At 46.5% G+C, this 21,833-nt stretch overlaps 1 protein-coding gene across 1 annotated transcript in view; it reads right to left on the bottom strand.

Annotated features, from left to right (window-relative positions):
• LOC137904686 (zinc finger protein 521-like) overlaps positions 1-21,833 on the bottom strand; it is a 90,627-nt gene that overhangs the window by 23,826 nt on the left and 44,968 nt on the right. Inside the window, exon 7 of the mRNA XM_068748889.1 lies at positions 853-984. Within this exon, the coding sequence (XP_068604990.1) occupies positions 853-984 (132 nt within the window). The remainder of the gene's footprint in view (positions 1-852; positions 985-21,833) is intronic.

The raw sequence follows: 21,833 nt of genomic DNA, 5'->3' as shown, positions 1-21,833 counted from the left end.
TCGGGGAGGGGACATATCAATAGGCTTCTGCTAAAAGAGCGATAAGGCCAAAACAGCAATGATAGAAGTAGAGCAGAGAAAGGGAGGGGAGTGGAGAGAGAGAGAGAGATGAGGAAAACAAATAAGTCGCCATGTAGCTGAGTAGATAAGCAGGGAGGTGGCGAAGAGGTTAAAAAAAAAAGAAATTGTGCAAAGAAAATACAATCATGGGGCAAAATGCAAAGTGTGTGCTAATGATGTTAATTGATGTAATAACTACAAGTGTGTTTTTGGGTGATGGCTGGATGAAAGGGGGTGCAGGAAGTGCAGATGAAGGAAATGAGCCGAGGGCTCAAAAAGTGTAAGGAAGAGTAAAGAGCTGAGAAGGGAGAACGAGTGAAGAGCTGAAGTTAACGACTTTGCAGATTTCATTATAGAGATAGTTAACCCTGTTGACACTGAAGGAGGGCGCTATCCTCTCAGGAGGAGTCCGGTCCTTCCAACTCCACGCACAGAGACAGATGAGATCATTACAGCCATCAGCACCACTGCCATCCACAATTAGCACGTCTCCTTCTCTTTCCCTGCGCCTTCATCCTCAGCCCACACTCTCCTCCCCTCTGCTCGCTTCCTTTTCCCCTCCTCTCACCTCGTGACACTTCTTTGGCCTTGATTTGGAGGCAATTTGACTAAATAGAAAGGCCACATGCACCAAACCGCTCTCCAGCCTTAGCCACGCTGCTTTGCTTGACCTTTCCCCAACTCATTTAGAACCCATTTGGCTTTTCACACTCAAAGAAGAAAGACAGCACGGAAACTCAAAGCTACGCTTATGTGAGAAAGGAAACGTCTCGGAGAAGACGCCATACACACCGATAAAGCAGACGGGACACTTGAAGGTTCCTCCCATTCCTTCGAAGCTGTGCTCGATTAGGTGGCATTGGAGCTTCGCCGGCGAGTCGAAGGACTGACTACAGAGCTTGCATTCATGGTTCAATCCTTCCTCTGCGGAGAAGAAACAAAAGCACAAAGGCGATCATTAGAGGGAAAAAAAATAATCGATTTTCACATTCAATTATTCATTTTCTTAACCGCTTAAGCTGAAATCCAGACTGCAGGATCTACTGGAGCTTATCCCAGCAGTCTACGGGTGAGAGGCGGGGCACACCCTGGACAAGCCGCCAGTTCCTCGCACTGCCACACATATACAGATAATCATTCACATTCACACACACACACACACACACACACACCTACGGACAATTTAGCGCAACCAATTCACCTAAGTTTTGTGTTTTTGGTGGTGGGAGGAGGAAGCTGGAGAACCCAGAAAGAGCCCCCACAGTTGGATTTGAACATGTGACCTACCCACTGCGCCACCATGCTGCCCCTATTGTTTCACATGAAGTTCAAATTCAGAAGGCAAACACTCCTGTCTGTGACCTCATGACTCAGACAGATACTAATACTATAACTAATATATAATATAATAAAACTTTTTTTTATTTTTTTTAGCATTAAAGACTTAAAACTGATTGAAAGTCTGAAAGGAGAGGTTAAGAAATTAAATCGAATAATTTATAATCTCCTCTTTACAACATGCTCATATGTAAATTTATAATTTGCAACACACAGCATGACAGACATAAACTTTGAATATTAAACTTATCTCCAAGCCTCGACCACTGCTTGAATAAAAATGGGGAAACATTTTCAATCTGAATCAATACACACTTTTGCAGAATAATGATCTGCTGACTCGGGTTTCCGGAGGACTGACCATCTCCACTGCGTCAATAAAGGACTAATGTGGCTGGGCGACTGCTCCATCAAACGCCTGGCAAACCTGACATGAGGCCAACTACGGCAGAGGGGACGAGGGGGACACACCGAGGACTCGATCAGTCCACTGCTGGCCACACGGGCCCCATGTAGTACCAGAAGCAATGATACACATTCCAGGAAGCCAGCTGTACCAGGCCTGAACCCTGGATGATCCATGTGTAGAGTTTAAATCAAAGTGCTTCAGTCGAATCTCGCAAAACAGCTGCTGAAAAAAATAGTGATTCAGGTAACCAGACAGTAACCTGCAAGAATAACTGAGAGATGTTGTGTCTTCTGCACCTACAGATTGATATAGATTGATATAGATCGCCACATGTTATTTTCTCAGTAACATAAGCATATGGTGTGACATATCACATACGGTGGAGCCTACAGCATGACAACAAACTAAGTTGCGCATCATGGCCCTGTGGTACAAAGTAAGGGCCAATTGAGGTAGCTCATGCTTTGTGAGGGGATGAACTGCTGGTGTGTTGCGGAGTCATTCATTTGAAAGGAGAGATGCTCATAACCTAAATATGCACGCGAGTGTAGCAGCAGGCATCAGCGGAGCAGGGGGGGGGGGGGGGGGGAGGACGGCACGAGCGCCTCCTCGCAGCCATGCCTGAGGATCGCTGCCCTGTTTGATCACCAATCACTTTGCGTGCCTGCGTGAGGGTGTACACTAAGGTCAAGCTTGCTGCAGGGTTCACTGGTCTGTTCTCCTGCCATATGTGCAGTCCTCATTTGACCCTGGTGCCCAATGCTGTCCCTTTGGAGACCTGGCCTGCTTCATTATGCAGATAATGCTGCACCTGCCTGACTGACCTTGTGTGTTTGTGCATGTGTCTTTACGTCTGTGAGCAGGTGCACCAAGGGAGAAAAAAAAAAAAGAAAAGCAACTTTAAAACAGTATGCATCAAATTTGACCCAAACGTCTGGTGTTATTCTGGGTTTTCCTGTTGCCAAACACATTTCCGAAACTTCCCTACACTGGCTGAGACTCTTGGCCCAAGGCCTGTTTATTCCTGTCGGAAATGCAAGCTACTTCAGTAGGACTCACAAACATATGAGTTAATTTTTTTAAAGAGGTTCTGTAGTTCCCCAAATCAGTTGGACAATGTAGCTTCTATTAAACAATTCTAAAATAACAGTAAATCACCATTTGCTGGCGACCCTGCGTTGAGTCGGCTGGGACAGGATCCGGCGACACCCACAACTCTTCCTCGTCAAGACGATGAACAAATGAATAATTTGTTGGCAACTATTTTTTCAGCCAAAATAAAGCATGGACACCCATTCTATTGAATGTATTAAATTATATTCTACTCATATTTATGTTCAACCCTGAACTGAAAATGCTAAGTAATACTAAAAAAAAAGACAGTGAAAGGTAGCTGAAAGAGCAACATAGGTTTTACTGAGCGTGTAAGAAGATTAAGTTGTGCCCTGTTATCCTGTAAAGCAGCCGGCGTGAGGGTGGGCTAGTGTTCAGTGCTGTAGCAGCGCGTGAATCAGGCTGGCAGCCTGTTTCTCAGTGAGAGAGCCAAGGGAGGAAGTCACTTCGCTCGCCCCAATAGCTGCCTCATTGGGCTGAGGTCACTTCCTGTTGTTCCCCCCAGCTCTTCTCCGGGGCTGTCCAATCAGCAGGGTCCTTTGTGAGCCCCCACCCTCCTCTAAGCACTGAGCAGACTCTGGATATAGTTACAGGGCCACGGGGGACCGCCAGAGCTCTCTCCCTACCCTCATCTCTCCCTCTCTTCCTCCTCCAAAGCTCTGTTTCCCGTTCTCCCGAGCCTTCTCGGCTGCCGCCACCCTGTCCCTGTGCGCTCCTAAGAGAAACCCTTTAGATGAGAACCGCTCCTCTGCCTGCTCTCTCTAAGCATCCATGACACCGGCAAAGCAAGCCCATCTACATATCCACAGAGCCTTGCGTTCCTGTGGCTCATGGTTTATGTATTTCGCAGCTCCTTAAAACACAAACGCCTAATATCTCTCCCATGTGGAGGACGAGAGACGGAGAGGGAGAAGAGGGAAAAACTACTCTCATAAAGAATGGTCTTTATTTCCCTGCACTGTTTAATTTTTTTTTTTTTTTTTTTTATCCGGGCTGAAGTTCATCTGCTGTTGAAGGTTGTTTGGGACGCTGGGGCTGGCACGTCGGGTTGTGTGGTTTAGTCAACTCTTCATGTTAAAAGGAGTCGGCCGCTCCGGCGTACCGAACTGTGTAAATTGGGAGTGAATTTGAGAGATATGTCTCCATTTGTTTAAAGTGCAAATGCACAGCCATCGGCTGACAGCGGGTAAAGACTACAATCCCTAAAGAAGTCCAACTTCCCGATGATAGTGTGCAGAAGTATAACACTGGGCACTGGTTAATTAAAAACTCGTTTCTCCATTTAAACAATCCTACTAAGGAGCAGTTTGATTTGAAGGGGAATTTAGGAGCGTTTGGCTCTGGAAGAGAAACAAAAAAATACAAATCTGATGCTTAGATTTACACTACTCTTTGGGGCATAAGTGAATGGGCTCTCAGAAGCTCGCTCTGAGAGGGACCTGCGCTGCTTGTGTCCGCCAAGGCTGCACACTCTAGCAAATGATATTAAGGGCATCAATCAAGTCACTCCTTTGCTGAAAGTATAATTCGTAAACAAGCAGGAGAGCAAACTGAGAATTCTTTAGCAGGTAGGTTTGTGTTGTTTTGGATGCGCCATAGACGGAACTAATGTAAGGATCAAAGCTGGCCTGGTTAAACTAATACGTCAGAGCAAGATGGAGTTTCTAAACCGGCAAACCTTCCCCACAAAGGGAGAAAAACCGCCTCGGAGTGATCTTGTTTAAATGACGAATTTCACCTTAAGCAAGTGTTTGCTTTCTATTCTGCCATCTGTTCCACAATATTCAGCAAGGTGTCGTAGTTGCGTGTGAATAAAACGAGGAGCGTTGGTTTTCGTTGGACCCACTGCAGGATTGTGGATGGCAGAGGAGGAGACAGCTTCAGGCCTGTAAACAGTAGGTGGGTTTACTTCTCTCTTCTCTCAGCGGGAACTATCCATTAACAGATAATGGGGGGGAAATCAGAGTGATTAAGGCCCAGGGAATTATGGGTGAATACAAATTGACTCCACCTCCATGTGGTATGCTCTCTTGAGGTGGAAGCAGTGCTCATAAGGAACAAACTCATTTCAGAAGTACTGCAAGGCCCATTAAGGCCCGGAGAATGCTGCGGATGGGGGGTAGGTAGGTGGTTGGTGGGAAAGCATAGGGATGGACTCCCCCTGGACTGAAGCTGATTGGAGAACCGGTGCCTGGGGGGAACATTACTCATATCTATTTCCTGCCTCCGCTGTGAAGAAGGACAGAGTGAATCAAGTGCAAAATATAAAAATGTAAGTATATATATTTAATCATGGCACCTTGAAACCCCCACTCCCCATTCTATCAAAAAGTTAACAACGACAAACAGTTCCGAAAATGTGGTTGAGTGCTCACTATTAAAAAGAAAACTACGACAGCATGACACTTCATTTCAGTTTACCTCTATGGAAGTGTAGAGCGAAGAGAAGACAAGACAAGAGAGCGATGCAAAAGACAAGCTAAGAGGAGAACTGAGCCCCTCATGTCACGGTCCCAGGATCAGTGCATGCCTGATGCCGTTTTCCACTCTCCAGAGGGAGGAGGAGGGTTGAGATTGCTGGCTCTGACATGTCAGCAGTGGCTATGCCCACGCAGAGCGAGAGCAAAGGATTCTGGGGGAGCATGTCTCTGGGAGACTGTCTGCTCTGATGCATGGCAGTTCGTTGGAGGTGCTAATCAGAGCAGGTCTAGGCTCACGCTAGGATCAGCCACTCCGCGCCTACGTTAACCGCCTCACAGCTCCCCCCCGGCTACCAGGCCAGAGGTAGGAAAGCCAACCTGACAGGCTTTTGTGTCGAGATAAACATGCGTAATCCTCGAGTGGGTGTTGCTAAAGGCTTAGTGGGCTAGAACACATTTTGTAGCTCACAAAAAATGGGGGGGACGACAATACATAAGAACAATTTTTTCATTCAAAATAAACATGGTGAGCAGACTTTTCCACTTGAGTTATTTTGCATGTGCTTGTCTCTGCTTTTCATGCCATAGCAGAATATGCTGGAGCCAGTGGTAAATGCTGTTGAATGAATGTTCATCTTTGCAGTCCATATTATTATTCTGACATTAAAGCATTCCATACAAGCAGACCTGTAAAAACTTAAAATCTGAAATTTTCATGAATCACAATGTAGCCTATGAGAGAGAAACTATCCGTGTGGATTTGGTGCGACTGTAGGCGTTTCATTTTGAGAGTCTTTCATTTTGAGCCTGGTCTGTTATTCTTACACCTCAAAACCTCAATGGCTGAAACTCGGTCAAATGAACAGTGTGTAAGGTCATAGAGGCGGGGGGGTGGGGGGATCCACAACAGCATAGGCAATAGCCGAATTCTTGTTACCGAATGATGTGTAGGCGCCGCAGCTGCAGGCAAGTATGGCGGTCCATTGGGGACAAACAGTGGAGGCTGCTGAGATGGATTGTATGCGGGTGCTAGACCCCCCCTGCAGCCGCACAAACGCCATTCTGTGCTTAAATGCTCTAATTTACTTCATACATGCCTATTCTAAACTGCTGGGCTTTTTCTTGTTGGAAGGAAATAAAGGTCAAGTAGCGACACCTCGACTTTCTAAGACTCCTGCTCTAAATGGGCGTCGTGCGGAAAAATTAGCAACCACCCCCCGCCCCCCCGCCAAAAACCAAGGAAAACGTACTGGCATGGAAAGAGGAGTGATGAAATTAGGTGTGAATAACTGGAATCTTTTTCCAGTCTCTATAGAATGAGTGGCCTGAATGTGAGAAGTTAATTACGGGCGCATGCCGTTTTTTTTTTTTTTTTTACACTGGCCTCACTGTGGCTTTGTCAGGCTGAGGTATGCGGCTCTATGGGTCTGTGGTTCACACAAAGGAGAAGGAAAGAGAACGCTACAGAGAGGCCCCTTGGCTGGGCTCACGGCATGGAACACTGTACAATTAGCCAGCCACTACGTTCTGCCAGCTTATAATTATCAGTGCTTGTCTTAATTGACTCCCTTAGCCTGCTGCAGAGGGACAACCCCCCCCCCACCCCCAATACCCCATTCCCCTCTGCTTACGCGGGCCGCCGAGTTCCACGCCGGGCTCTCTAAAGTCATTTAGGAAAGCGTTCATATTTTCGACACAAAAAAAGGGGGGGAACATTTGGTGAGAGAGAATTCATCATCAGGTGTCTAGAGGTTTTCCTTAATAGAAAAGCTGAGTCCCACTGAGCGCGCTCCGTGTAGCGGCCAGCCACGCATGCTCAGGACCAGCAAGCTGCCATTCGCAGCGGGCCAGAAGACATTAACATAATTTTATATAACACAGGCACCCGCGCTGGAAATTTAATACATCTCAGCAAATGCGAGACAGACGTTTTGCATAATTTTTTTTTCTTTCTCCACCAAGCCTCCCCTCTATCCCTTCTATCTCTATCCTCACGCCACATTTCTCTCCCGTCTCGTCTTCGTCTTGCCGCTCTCCCTCTATGCCGCTCGCCTTTGCCCCCCCCCCGCCCTCCCTTACGCAACCACCCCTCTTCTCTCCTCACCCCATGGTGCTGCTCTCACTAGGAGAGGGGAAGTTCATTACCTCAGCTAAATCAGAATTAGTCCCTTCATAATGACGGGGCGAACTTCATTAGAAAGGCCCTTCCTTAATCCAGCAGGGAGAACTGATGAATCTACATGGGGGCAATAATTTGCTTCACACAGCACATTCAGACACTTCCTCCACACTGTTTCCATCTTCTTTTCCTGTGTCTATCTGGCTTATGTATTTATGGCTACACTTTTATTAGATCAACATACATACAAAGAAAAACCGACCGAGGAAAACACCTGTATATAATTAACTAATGGCAGCAGAAAGGGTGTAAAGAATGAGCTATGCTGTTTGGAATGTCCCGTCTCCCCAACAGGCTTCAGGGCCTCTGGAGCAGCCATAGCCGACTTGGCTGACACTCAGACACTGGCTGAGCGAGCATAGCCGACAGGAGACTCTGTCTGAGGTAACCGGGATATGTTACAATGCCACGTTTATGCTAAGATACCCAAGTCCCGTGGATACGCGTACAGACGGTGTACACAAAGTTCTGCAAAGAGACAGAACTTCAGCGGTTTCCCAGATCCTGGGAATAAACCAGGGAGTGAAGAGATGTGAATCAGGACAGACGGCCCCTGACTGCCGTACCGCAGCGCCTGGTGTCAAACAGATGTGCAGCTTGGCAGCTACGCTCCCTAGAAAACAGAGATCCATGAATTCCAGGGTCGAGCAGAGTCGTGCTGCTGTCGCTATTCCCCTGTCCCAACTCCCCCCCACACTGTACCCCTGCAGTCTCCCCTCGCTCATCACCTCCACACAGGGGTCCCCTGACTGGTAATTTCGTCTGCCGAATGTGAAATCTCCGACAGCGATGCCCCGCGCTTTTACCCCCTGCCTCTGCGGCTGATGGGTAAATTGGAATGGCGCGCCCTGCTGGCGCCGAGAGCTCTGAACAGACAGCAGCACACACACATGCTGCGGCGCCCCTCACACGCTCCGTCTACAGTAATATAGTGGACATGCACACTCTCGTCAAGCTGCAATATCCATGCACGGACACATGTTCCACACACAGATAAAAGCATGGGGACAAACACACGCACACACACACCGTCGCACACACTCACGGACGCATCAGGTACGATGTGCACAAATATACACGCAGACAGATGCAAAGGTAAGTGGCCCATGCGTGATCGGTTCAGCCTCATCTGCATAAAAATGTAATATGATAAACAAATAGAGACGACGAACTGAGTCAATATATGTTAGAATTTCAAATGTGCATCCTCTGAAATGGCTCAGCTTGGGTCCTCCTGCTAAAACTGCACCTGACTTCTGTTGCCATAGTTTCTGTTAAGAGAATAAAGGCAAGGCGGCACACACTTAACCAAACGGTAGAAGAAGAGCACATAGCTAGGTCTCCTTATGTGTGATAAGAGGCACACTGTAAAACATCAAAAATAGACAATCAGCTTTTGATGCGACCAGGCACCCGGTTGAGATTCCCCAGAGGGCTGGTTTAGTTGCGTGAAGCTTCTACTCCATCTATCCGTCCATTTGTCTCCTTGGTCAATCCTCCGAATCGTGCGCGAACGGTTGAGTCCACCCTCAAATCGCAGGGATGTCCTGAAATAGTCGATGGGACCTGAAGGGGCTAAAGTTCACCGCAGAAGAAACCACAAAGGCCTTCCTGTCAAAGACAGTGCTTTCAGGGGGGGCAGGGTGAGGGGAAGCCAGAGGGAGGGAGCTGGAGACAGGGCATGCATTTCATTACACTTAAACCAACTGTGGGTTCAACTCCAAGCCCTGGATTTCAATGGCATCTCAAAGGATGGAGTAAGTGGAGGTATAAGAGGACAGGTTTGACAAAGAACACAATGGCTGGTGGACAAAGGCAGGCAGCTGGACTAATTGCTTAGGGGCTTGTAGGAATATTATTTTCTTTGCGCTGCTGTTTGAGGCTCAATTTAGAGGTGTGTAACATGTTAATATCCCTCCTTCAGCTGCAATTAGGATGATATGAATAAGAGTTTTATTTCACAACTTATATTCTGCATATAGCATAATGAAACTAATAATTCATTTCATCTTATTACTTCAAGTATTACTTTCATAGAATTATCTCTCCTCTCCTCTCCTCTCCTCTCCTCTCCGTTTAATGTCATGCACATGGACACATCCTTAAATGGGCCTGAGACGAGACAGGAAAAAGCAGTGCTTATCACAGATGTGCCCAGAGTGGTCTTTTCGACGAGAGCTCTCCAGGTCTTTTAAAGAGACTACTTGTCCATTAAGACTGTCAGAGGATGCTCGCAGAAATGATAGGCTACATCCAAAGAGGTCTGCAGGGAGCAGGCACAGACGGGGGGGAGTTAAGAGAAACTGAGCAGGATTGGTGGACTCTAGCGGTCCATCAGCACAAGGTTAGGGATATGCCGTTTGACTCCAGGCTTGGCTTCCAGGCTTTTTGGGGTCTTAATTTTGTCTTAGCAATGTAGCGGAAAAAAAACCTTTTGATCATCTTTGCCACGTTATGGAAAATATAATTTGCAGTCTAACCTACTTTGCTTTACAAAGAAACGTCTATTTAAAATTCCTCTGAGTATTATCTAAAGGGCTATAGAATTACAAAACACTATTATTATTGCTCGCTTGGGGGGAGCCCTTGCTCATTAAGCTTCAAAGATGTCTTAGGTTTTGATTATTCTATCAGCTTGATTCTCTTATTATAGTGACAAACTCCAGCTATTTTGTTGCCAATCTCATTCCAGCTGTCACATCTTTTAAAAGATCACACACAAAAAAAACCTTCAGAAGAACTTGTGATACATCTTCAAATTCACCAGACATTCGCTTGATTCCCCCATTGAATTTGTAGGATTAACTTGAGAAAGAAACGTCTCATATTTCCTAACTGGCTGCTACGTCTGACATCAGAGTGTGTGAGATTCTAGCATACTGGTATTGTCCAGGGGAGGGAACCCTCACTCTAACCGTCAGCGCATCTCCAAGTGGGACAGAGATGATTAAAACACGCCACGGCTGTGACTGACAGACTCCCCACCGCTTCGGGAAGATGACATGTCTCCAAGTCACACAGAAAAGCAACTCCTCTAATTTTAACTTTGACTATAACACCGAGGCACTCTGTCAAAACTCAAAAAAAAAAAACAAGAAAAGAAAAGAAAAAGAAGAAAAAAACCCCCCAGCCATGGTGAAATTCTTAACTACAATAAAAGTGATAACAACTAAACAGAGAGATAAGTTTAAAAACAACAATTGGGAGGGTGGAGACAAAAGGGGTGAGAAGGCGCCATTTCCCCTTGGCGCACACAAAACAACAGGAACCTGTGAGCTTGTGACAACACCTTCAAACCTTTCTGTTACTTTCACAGAAATATCTGATGCTGATGCTCCAATGTGACGCTTCCACAGCAGTCTCGTCCCCCACACGCACACACACGCACGCACGCACACACACGCACACACACGCACACATACAACGTGGCTAACTCCCGGTTGCCGAAAAGAAATATATCCTCCTAACCGACTGTCATTTGTCGTGACAGGAATACGGTGAAAGGAGAAGAGAAAAAAAGAGGAACGAGGGGTGGAAGGGGACGAGTAAAATGAGGAAGTGGCAACGGTTGTCGATGTGTGAAATTGTATGTGTGAAAAAAATAATTTGCCATCGTCGAGGTTGGTTAAAATTTTTACTCCCCCCCCCCCCCCCCCCCACAATAAGTAGGACATGGGAAGGGGGTTCCTGTTATTGTCACGTTTTGTAGAGAGCTCGGGGTCTCGTACTAAATGATTCACAGAAAACGGAATCTTTTACATTGGCGTCAGCATTTCAGCCAGGCGCCCTTCTGGGGGAATTCTTTTTTGTGTGTTTTTATTGAAGTCTGCACTGAGCGCGCCCAAAAGCTTTGACAGGGGGCCACCGAGGGCTCTTGTCTTCACCTCCAAATCATAAGATGGAGAGACGAGACTCCCTCTGTGCTCTCAATTATACACCACAACACCCCTTTTCGCACACGCACTCGCAACTCTGTCCTCCCCTCCCCTCCACCAAAAAATAAAAATAAAACAGAGGCAGAAAAGAAAAGAAAAGAAAAGTCTTCAGTAATACAGTCCCAGTGGAGGCCTCCCCGATCGCTCTGCGATGCTGGAACAGCTGACAGACTGGCTGTGGCGCGCCCGTTCCCTGCAGTATGTCAGAGTTGGCGCTACAGCATGACGGTTAGTACCTCTCTGGGGACGTGTCTCCTTTGCTTGCCCCTTCATGCCCCTCACATGACAGGCCTCCTCTGACCCTTGGAGACACTGTTGCTTTACCCCAATTATTGCTGCAGGTAGGTGGAACTCCGGGTTACTCGTCCCCTGAAGTCTCTTTACCTTTCCCGATCTCTGGGGTGAATGAGAGACCCATCTGAGGACTCTTGGCACAGTCAATGGAGGATTGGAGGGGGGCCGGCACAAAGGGTAGACGGAGGCTCGGGTGTTTGGTGTAATTTGATCGGTGGGCACAGCTGCCGGAATAGGGGTATAGAGGAATTTCTGTTTGGTTGATGGGATTGACTTTGCGTAAACGGCCCCTCTTTTCCACCCTGAAATGGGCCATTTTCCACGTTTCAATAAATATGGCAACCTCTCCAGCAATACAAGTGCAATTTGGGAGCTTGCAACACCGACTAGAGGGAACTTGAGCCTTTTCTCGAGCTGTGAAATTCTCCATCTCTGGCTGTCTTTGCTAAAGACCTCATTCAAGTCCCGCTGCCTGACCTGTCAAAAGCAGCCTCATCCTCTCTAAAATGCCCAAACAAAATAAACTAACAACCACTGGCAGGGTCAGAGGGCAGCTGCTCTGGGTGCCTGGGCTCTGGCGGGCTCTGTGATTGGTAGAAAGGGCAGTGAGTAAAAGGGAATCTTTTCAAAGTGAAATCTCCAGCTGACGGCTTAGAGATCCACACCCCACAGTTTGTTTCCCTCGCTTCTGTCACTTTTGCCCGAGCCATTTGGAAGGATTAGAAGAGGTGGTGGTGGGGGGGGGGGGGGAGATTGTGTGTACGGTGGGGTCTGATTGATGGCTCCAGGACCACTTGGAGAGTGATAAACCTTTGACCTTGACAGCTCCCCTTGGTGCCCGGTGACCTCTGGCTTCGTGCCACACACTCAGACGGAGTGACCACACATCCACCACCCTGGCAACATTTTGCTATTATGAATGTCTGGAGTCTGAGACGAACCAGATAGGTGTACAAAAATAAAAGTTTCGGAGTAAAGTCGTATTAAAGTACTAAATAAGCTGGATATAGTTACTGCATTCTACTAGGCCAGTAGTGAAAAACCATTATCAGTGGTTCATTATATGAAATAGTTTGAATGAAACCGGTTAAATAGAAATCGAAGCGGCAGGGAGCTGGGAGAAGCATTCCATTTACAAATGGATTGAGTTCCATCTTTAAAAAACACTTAGTGGAGCCAGACGCAATGTAAGGTAAGAAGCAGACGCGCGGATATTTCCAGAGGAGAGTAGTGGTGGCGCACAACCTCACTTCCTGCTCCGCAGTGGGCACGAGCTCCAAGGTTGCACCAGTCCACCCCAGTCTTTCTCTAGATCCATTCTATCTCCCTAGGCACTTCCCTCATGTTGTTGGCCCAGTGATTCAGTGCCTTGCATTAAGAGCAATTCACCTGCCTCCGGCGTCCCAGCGGCAAAGTTCCCCTGGGGAAACCAGGTGGAGCATAAAAAAAGTTCCACATATGGTAAAGTCAAGCTGCTCCGTGTCTGCCGTGGGGATAGAGGCTCCTAAAAGGCCCAGCTGGTACTTGGAAAAGGGCTTCTGCATTACTACACCTCCGTGTCTGCTTGGACTCCCCTTTGGAAAGTGTTGGCCGGCACACATGACCAGCCATTTTAGATTTCTCCCTCTACCCTGCCTCATCCCTCGCTTCCTCCCACCTTCCAACTGGTTCTGTATCCAATTGAACATTTGGTCCTCCACTGCTGGTTAATCAAATTCCTCCATCTGGCCCTCCTATCCCAGTGGAACACAAAAGGTGCAGCCTGAGCTCGGGTCCAAGTGCATATTTGGAGGGAGGAGGGGGATGGAGACATGGACTGCCTCCCTAACTTACACAGCCCAGTCAACTAGATCAGGTAGAGAGCACGAAGGGCCAGGCCTGATGGTTTTGGGCAAACAGGAACAGCTTGGGAGTAAGTATCAGAGCCCTGCTGTTCAAATGGAGCTCAGGGGCGGCAGTAGGTTCATATGACAGTAGGAGGATTTTATGAGCTAATACCTCCACACACTGCAGAATTCAGAATAGAGACCAGCTTTAGTGCCAATGGCTACAACAGAAGGGAAGTACTTCCCTGAAGTTGATGTTTTTTTAGTCTCAGTGGCAGCAGAGGCCACTGGCTTTGGACAGAAACTGGGGAGGGAAAAACCGAGCGAAAGAAAAGCACACTGGTTCTGAAGTCGCCGTTGCTGAAATGCTTCTCTTATTATTGTGACAAATCTGGCACATAACGTCCGCTACTTATGTCTGATTCAGCAGGAGAACCTGCGGCGAGGTGAAGTGCCACCCCAAGCGCCCGCTCTGCCCATCCGTAATATCTATTGTACGATCTCCATTCATGACCGACCATCCCTTCCCCCTGCCAGGTGGCAAAACATGTGTCAATAATTAAACTGCCTTTACATAACAGGATACAGGAATACAATGCAATTTGCTTCCATATTTCATTGGGCCTTTATGGAAGCACATGAGAGAGCGTAATTAATCAAACCACTGGAATATGTGAACGGCAATTTCAACTTAATGGCACTTACAGGGATTGGGTCCCTTAAGCACCACGTTCTGTCGACCAAACGAGCAGGATTCATTTTCATCTTCATTGTTCAGACAATAAAATCTGGGGATGGATGTTAAACAACGCTCATTCGAAATTAGGAAATCCAAAAACAACGTCTGATTGGGTTCACGTCTCTTTGTCTCGCGATTTCTGCCGCACCACGGCGGAGATGCGCCGAGATCGAGTTAAGGGTGAGCTGGTGTGTGTGTGTGTGTGTATGGTTTTCATGGTTGGAATGAATATTCTTTTTAATGATCTTTCTTTGACCTCAAACCTGAGCGTACGCTTCTATATTCACCGCACCACAGCCGGGGAAACCGGCTCCCAGCCAGGGACAGGAAGGATCATTCGCTGCTTTTAGTGGCTTTCTGAGAGAAGACGGTCCGAGCCCAAATGGCACCCATGTCCCTAAAAGTGTTTCTCACTCACCCACCTTTCTTTCTATCGCCCTGTGTCTCTCCAAAGACTCCTCTAAGTGCAGCATCTTGTTTCAGTAATTCATCCAGGGCAGAGACAGTGGAGAGAGGGAAGTAATCGATGTCTCTCTCGTTTGGTTCCTCCTAGACTTGCTGTAAAGCCTCTTGGGGAGTTCTGGACTATTGGACAGGACAATGTTATGGGAAACAGTGCCATTGCGTTTAAGGTCATCGCTACACCTTGGTTTCATTAGGATTTTTATTGCCGATTGGAACAAAGTAGACAAACAAGCAGCGCTGCTGCCTTTTCCAGGACGGCAGACGTCAAGATGCGGCCCCTCCCTTTTTGCCGTCGTGATTGATAGAGAGCAGCATCACGCACGTCTACAGGAATATGATCCACTGTGGTTGTACACGCGAAAACTGCAGCTAAGTACAAAGCTTTTAGGAAGGTCCATAGGTAAAGCTTTCTGCCTATAAAAAGACACCATTGCTAAATAATTTAGAGCGAATACTTTTGCTGTAAGAATACTATTTCTGTTTCTTGATTCATACCGTGCTTTCCAAAGTGGAGTGGGGGGGGGGGGTTCAGAGTGAAGAGGAAAAGCTAAGCCACACGGAAGACTCGGGTTTGAGTAGTATTGTGTTTACATATGTACAATATGTAAGGAGTTTTCTCACATATGAATGCTGCCATTAACATTTTTCACATCATTCATTACTGTTGACGTTATTTGTGTTCATTTTGTATTTCAGAAGCGACCGTCATGTTTGCTTATAATGTAAATGGCTATATTAGAGCTATGCTGGGTTATCCTGATAGCTATGTCAAAGAAAGGTCTCTCTTCTTACTTAAAATCTGGCATCACAGGACAGCGCTGACGAAGCCGCCCCTCTGCAGTGCAGCCTTCCAGCCTGACCTCATCCACAGGTTTCTGATTGGTTCAGCACATGTCTCTATATCCGAGCTCTCTATGGTTTCCAAGCATTCATTCTGCGCTTCGGCTCCACACCAGCCTGCTTAATACTTAATAACGCTCAGCTACTGTCGGGTTTGGCGCTTTTCATTTACATCTGATTGAGATATTCTTGCGTAAAGCAATTAAAAATTACAACACGACTATATCAACAAATCTCATGCAGGCATTTCCTTGCTTGTCATTAAAAGCGCAGCAGCTGCGATACAAACAAGACAAATCTATCTATTGTTTATTACCTCCTGGCTTTTACCCACAGGGCAGAAAGAAAGAGGGAGGGGCAGAGGTCAGCATAATTACCATTCACTCCCTCCTTGGAGTCAGACAGTGCTAAGACATGCATTGGCAAATTCCATGGCAGCATCGTATATCACATTACCATAAAGCCCCGAAGAGCTAACCTTTGTTCAATTCCATTTGATTCCAAGAGAGGAAAACAGTTTCACTGACAGCCTCATCCACCCTCAGTGTTTCATTAGTTCGGCTGTTTGTCTTCGAGTCTTGTGACTGCTCCTGCTAAAGATGTGCTATTCCAAAAATAAAGCGTCAGGGGATGGGGGGGGGGGGCATTGAATCATCCTGGGTAGAATATCACATCATCTGGAGAGCTTCAGGGTTCAGTCTTAAACAATGCCTGGTTTAAAAAAATAAAAAAATAAATCATTCACAGTATTTCACTCAGAGACCCTGCATATGCAAAGTCTAATTTAATAATTAAGCATTTGTGTGCCTGCTCACATTCTGATGAGAGATTACCCTTGATTAATTCTCTTTCCACTTAATAGTGAGCGCCTAGTATTATAGATGTCACCTGGAAGCGCTGTTATAGAGGTGTTATAGTGGCTATTCACAGCATCAGTACGCTCTAATATGCCTGTTGACTAAAACAAAAATGCTGACGGAATATAAAAACTGTCACAGAGCAGGGGAGGCTTCACGGCGATGTCTTTAGTTGTGTTTAAAACCAATAGCTTTAGTTCTCTGTGTTTTTAGACAGAACAGAGAATGAAAGAAATAAAAATATGAGAAGGGGGTGACTGGTAAGCAGACAGAGATAGAGAGACATAGAAGAGAACCAAAGAAATAAAACCGGATTAGAAGAGAGAGCGAGAACAAAAGTGAGAGAAAGTGGTAAGCGAGAAAGAAAGAAAGAAAGAAAGGAGATCTGAATTTCCCCTTCCTCCCTTGAGACCTCCCTTGATGCCAAGCATTCATCATCCAGCCTCTAATATCAGTTATTCTGTGGCTCCTCTGCTTACAGCAGAATTAATTTCTGCTTTAATTACTCTCATCGGCGGAATGCTGATGAAGGAGAGGGACGAGGCATTCTGGGACCCGGGCCTCATTCCACCGCTTTAATTTGAATGAATTCCACCCGGAGACGCTGGCAAACAACTGGCAGCCGAGCCCCGGGAGCCACTCTGGGACTGCCGCAGCCATGGCCCCCACCAACCTAGCTACCTTGTGTTTGCATGCTTGTGTGTGTGTGTGTGTTTCCGTGCTTGTGTGTGTTACGTGGGGTACGGTGATTATGAATGAGTGTCAAAGTGAAAAACGTAGAAAGAAAGAACACACAGGACGAGGAGAAGAGAAAAAAGGGGTTTATGGATTTAATGTTTTTGTGTGGCTACATCATGTTTACAGTGTGTGTGTGTCTCAGCTGCTTGTGCGCACGTGTTTGCACCTATGTGGAGGCGTAAATGATATGATACAGAGGCAGGCAGCAATACTGGATCCGTATGGACACAGGACATATGAACGACATCACTGACTGCAGCCCTCTGTGCAACACAAATGCTGGTTCGAAAGCTAAGTAAAACGTGAATAGTTCATTTGATGATTCAAGATAGAGCACATCACACTCCCCAGAAATCTCTCAGACAATGTACCATACAAGAATGAGCAGCATGAAAAGGAAAAGGCTGCGAATGTGAGCTGCACTCAGTCCATGTTTGCATAATGAAACGAGCTGCAGAAACAGTATAATATCACAGCAACCCCGGCAGAGGGGCCATAATTGACTTTTCTCCAAGCCAGCTTGGTAGTTACAGAACGCAGCATATTGGATAAGGATCGTGATTGATTATGCGGGTCTGCCATACAGATTTGTTTGATTAAATGTAACCATGGGTTTCTTTTCCAAGGCCTAATGAAGCAGCAATTTGAAACTGAGAGACTGGGGGGAGGCTGAGTCAGGCTAGCTTTCAGCCCCACACAGCCAATCGGTGTGAACATTATACAGTTTATAGAATTTACAAGTGGTCATTGTATCTTTTTAAATTAAACTGATTAGGAAACCTAAGAATTCTTAAAATGCATAAACTAGTCCAGCGGTAGCATCACGTTTGGTATAATGGATCTCCGAAATAGTCAGCTTCACAGCACAGTAGCGTGACAACAGGCACGCTACCGCTCTTTAACCTTATTCCTTATTCTCTTGCTAGTTTCACAACTTGAGCCATCCCTCCTCCGGTTCGGCGGAGGGCAATAAGGTAGGTAGGCGTGACCTCCACTGACCCTGAAACCTCTGGACGAGTGGGCGGCGGTCTACGTGCACAGTCCGTTTTGGCAGCGGTTCTCTCTCCACCCCCCCTCCCTGCATGGCAGGGAGATCAGGCCATGATGAGCAGCTGGGTCGCAAACACTAAGCACATTAATATCATCTTAATGATAATAATCATTATGGCATAAGCACCTTTCCCAAAGTGGGAATGTGCCAGGGTAGCATCCGTCGTTAAGGTTAAAAAAAAAAAAAAAAACTCTTTTAATGGGCAGCAACTTACAGCCACCACGATAATGCAGACTCTAATGAAATAACGAGATAAAGACATTAGGGAGACCAAAAACTCAAACCAGGGTGGATGAATAAATAAAATCTGCACAATCTGTACTTTGAGCTGGTTGACTGGGTTGTAGATGTCACACGATACATATTGCATGCTAATGCAGGCTCGTCCTAATTTGTAAAAACGATGTCAAATATTTCCTTGTGCTGCCTTCGGATCCACAAAGTGCTACCTGCTCGCAGCGTTTCCCATATTCTCGCCTCAGTTAATATAATGTCAGCATTCACCTATCAGGAGCCATTATCTGTCTCATCCGCGTTCATTATTGAAGCTAATGATCTGTTGTCCTCCTTGCTCCCCATTGAAGGAACACTACATTAAAAGTCTCTTACTAACTTAATTAGTAATTATAAATGTTAAAGATTAATCAGAGAGTAAATGGCTTAAGGCTCTCGGCAGAGGTGGGACAAATTGTGGGGGGGGGGGGAGGCCATGCCACTTCAGTGTTCACACTCCATTGTCCGGACACAAATGGAACAAGGAGTATGAAAAGAGTGCATGTGTGAAGACTTTACCTCCGATGAAGGCCTCACGTCTTCTATCATGAAATACGGACACATACGTAACAAAATATTATAAGACATTCAAAATAAAGTCTTATCGGCTCAAAGCTATCTTTAAGCTGTAATTATTCCAGTTTATGGAATTTAGTTTCCTTTTATATAATAATAATTTTAAAAGGCTCTGCTGTTGTGGATACGATGCCGTTACAGGGAGCAGTTTTTAATATGGTAACTTATGATGCGTGCAGCATTCACATTATCTCTTTCTAACAAGATGGAAATAGATCCCTTTAATTAAATCCTGGGTGTACACTAATTCCTTACTACATCTGCATCTCTCTGACAATTCCACATCAGCAGCGCCGTGCACTCCAGTAAACATATAAGCACTGATATCAACATTAAAGCTTAATAACTAATAAAGCTTTCATCCGGGGAGTTCCTGTGTGATTTCAATTAATGTGTGTGTGTGTGTGTGTTGGGGGGGGGGGGGGGGTCGCCCAGGACCATCTCCCTTTCCGGAGTGTGTTGACACTCAAGCCAGGGGGCTGGTATTCTCAGCACAGGAGGAAAACACGTTGCAGCTTAAGCTTTGCTGAGTTCTGGGATATGCAGAGATGCAAATTGTGTTCCGGAACTTTCAGCCGTGATCAAAACATTCAACTTTTATCTGTTCTAGCCGGGATTTGGTGAGAAATGAAGGGCAGCTTTTCCACCTCTATATTTTTAGAGCAGAAAATGTGGTGATTTTTCAGTGTTATATAAGTGAGTCCTGTCACACAAGACACACAGAAGTGGGATAATGGTCGGGAGGTGGGCTGACCAGTGGCCCGAAGCACCTGAAACCTATTAGAGGGCTGTGGAACATTCCGCAGGATTCTTCTACTTGGGCCAGAGGGCATCTAAAGGTCCGCACAGAGAAGGTCGGTGCCGTTCATAAAGGTGAAAGACCAAAATGTACTGCCGCTGTGTATATAAAGCGCAAATCTAACGGCAGAGTTATTTCTGCACACGCTTCTCCCAGATCCCCGATGCTCCCGCGGTCCCATGCAAAGTCTTGTCTGGAGCCCCTGACAGCTTTTCCTGCGCCGACATTCGCGAGGAATGGTCTTAATAAAGCGATGCACTGATTATTACATTTACTGTTGGCAAGCTCGGCGAAACTTTTATCAACTTTCCATCAAATGGTTTGCCATCTGGACTTAAAACAGTAGGGCCCAATAGTGCGCTGACACTAAAAACAAACATGCGTAAACACACACGACCCGCTGCCAAATTTCTTGGATATAGCCTTATCTTTTCAGCTATGAGTGTGTGTGTGCGTGTGTGTGTGTTTTAGTGGTATCAAGGCCCATTTCTTTGGCTCGGTCTGTGCCCATGCCTCAGTGTTATGCTCGCTGGATTTAGCTCTATGGGTGCCTGTGGCCTCTCCTCTGGCCACCCGTGTACATTTGCTCCGCGGGTATGGCAGGCCTGAGCTGACAGATGGCCGCCCCTCTCCATTCCGCTCCAGAGTAACACAGTAACTGGTTTTTCCTCCGCCGTTGACCTTGCCACAGCCAGCCAGCAATCCAGGCTGGCACTCGGCCTGTTGAACAGGAGGGTAATGAAGTCCAGCGCTGCTCACATGATTATTAAGGCTTTGACGCTGGGGGGGCCTTTCAGAACCCTACCCCCCTCCTCTCCCCTATCTACCGTTCACGAAGCTAAACTTTGGTGAAGATGGCATTCGCTTTGTGGTACTTTGAAAAAGCACCACTGCGCTCCATTGGGAGAGGGAAAACTTTTTGGTGTGCTTAAAAAAATCAACTCATACTTGACAATTTTCAGAATATCATTGGACATCTTTTCTATTCGGTAGCATACGACAGGCGTGCATGTCATTCCAAAAGCTACACTGAGTAAGAGCCACTACATGGCGCTAGATCGGATCCGTCATGGCTCTATTGGTGCTGACAGCCTCTAAAAGCAGTGCAGCTCATCAGTAGCTCATCGTTTCACTCCATCTGTAATTCCCCTTTACCACAAGCGTCTCCAGGCACGGTTGGAACCCAGGTCCCATCAGGGCCAGGCTGGGATTTGAGAGGTGTAAGTTGCAGCTCTGACCTTAAAGCAGGACTGTGTGTTTGCACTTCTCCCATAAGCCCCCCTCCTCCAGTCAGAATGCTCAGGAATCCCGTCAGACAAGGGGTGCGCATGCACCTATGGCCTTGGTGGCATCCCAGAGACCATGGGGAGGTTGAGTAATGCAGAGGTTAATTCTGATCATCCAGTATTTATGGGCCTCTCTTCAGAACAAGGGTTGGCATTAACACTCTAAAGGAGACATCCCTCCTGTATATCAATAAAAGATAACCAGAAGCACGGGAGCTTACCTTTATTCAGGTCGCCCGAGAACCCAACTCGACCTGAACAGGAGAACTTTTAAAGCACACCAGTGAAATGAGAGTAAAACTGTTTCAGACAAATTTCTATCTGTGCATTTATTTTGTAATCTATGTTTTAGTTTAGTTTAGGGGCATGGAATTTTGGCCCCAATCACCATGGTGACATCAACCTGCCAATTGCAATGCAGGGCCAGGGAGCGCTCACTGCGGGTTTGTACAAACAGGCTGTATGAACTGAGAGCATCAGATATTTTCTCACATGTTGCCGTAGTCTGTGAAGTGCGGGGAAATGTCAGGAAAATCAATAGATAAGGACCACATCAGACTGAGCTTGTCTGGCCCAGCAACAGAGCATCCCCATGGTGATGTCAATTACCTCTGCTTTACAACAAAAACACCAGC

This window comes from Brachionichthys hirsutus, chromosome 15, assembly GCF_040956055.1.
Source record: "Brachionichthys hirsutus isolate HB-005 chromosome 15, CSIRO-AGI_Bhir_v1, whole genome shotgun sequence".
NCBI classification, from domain to species: domain Eukaryota; kingdom Metazoa; phylum Chordata; class Actinopteri; order Lophiiformes; family Brachionichthyidae; genus Brachionichthys; species Brachionichthys hirsutus.
Note: the sequence above shows the minus strand (reverse complement) of the source record. Positions and strands in the feature narration are given on the sequence as shown.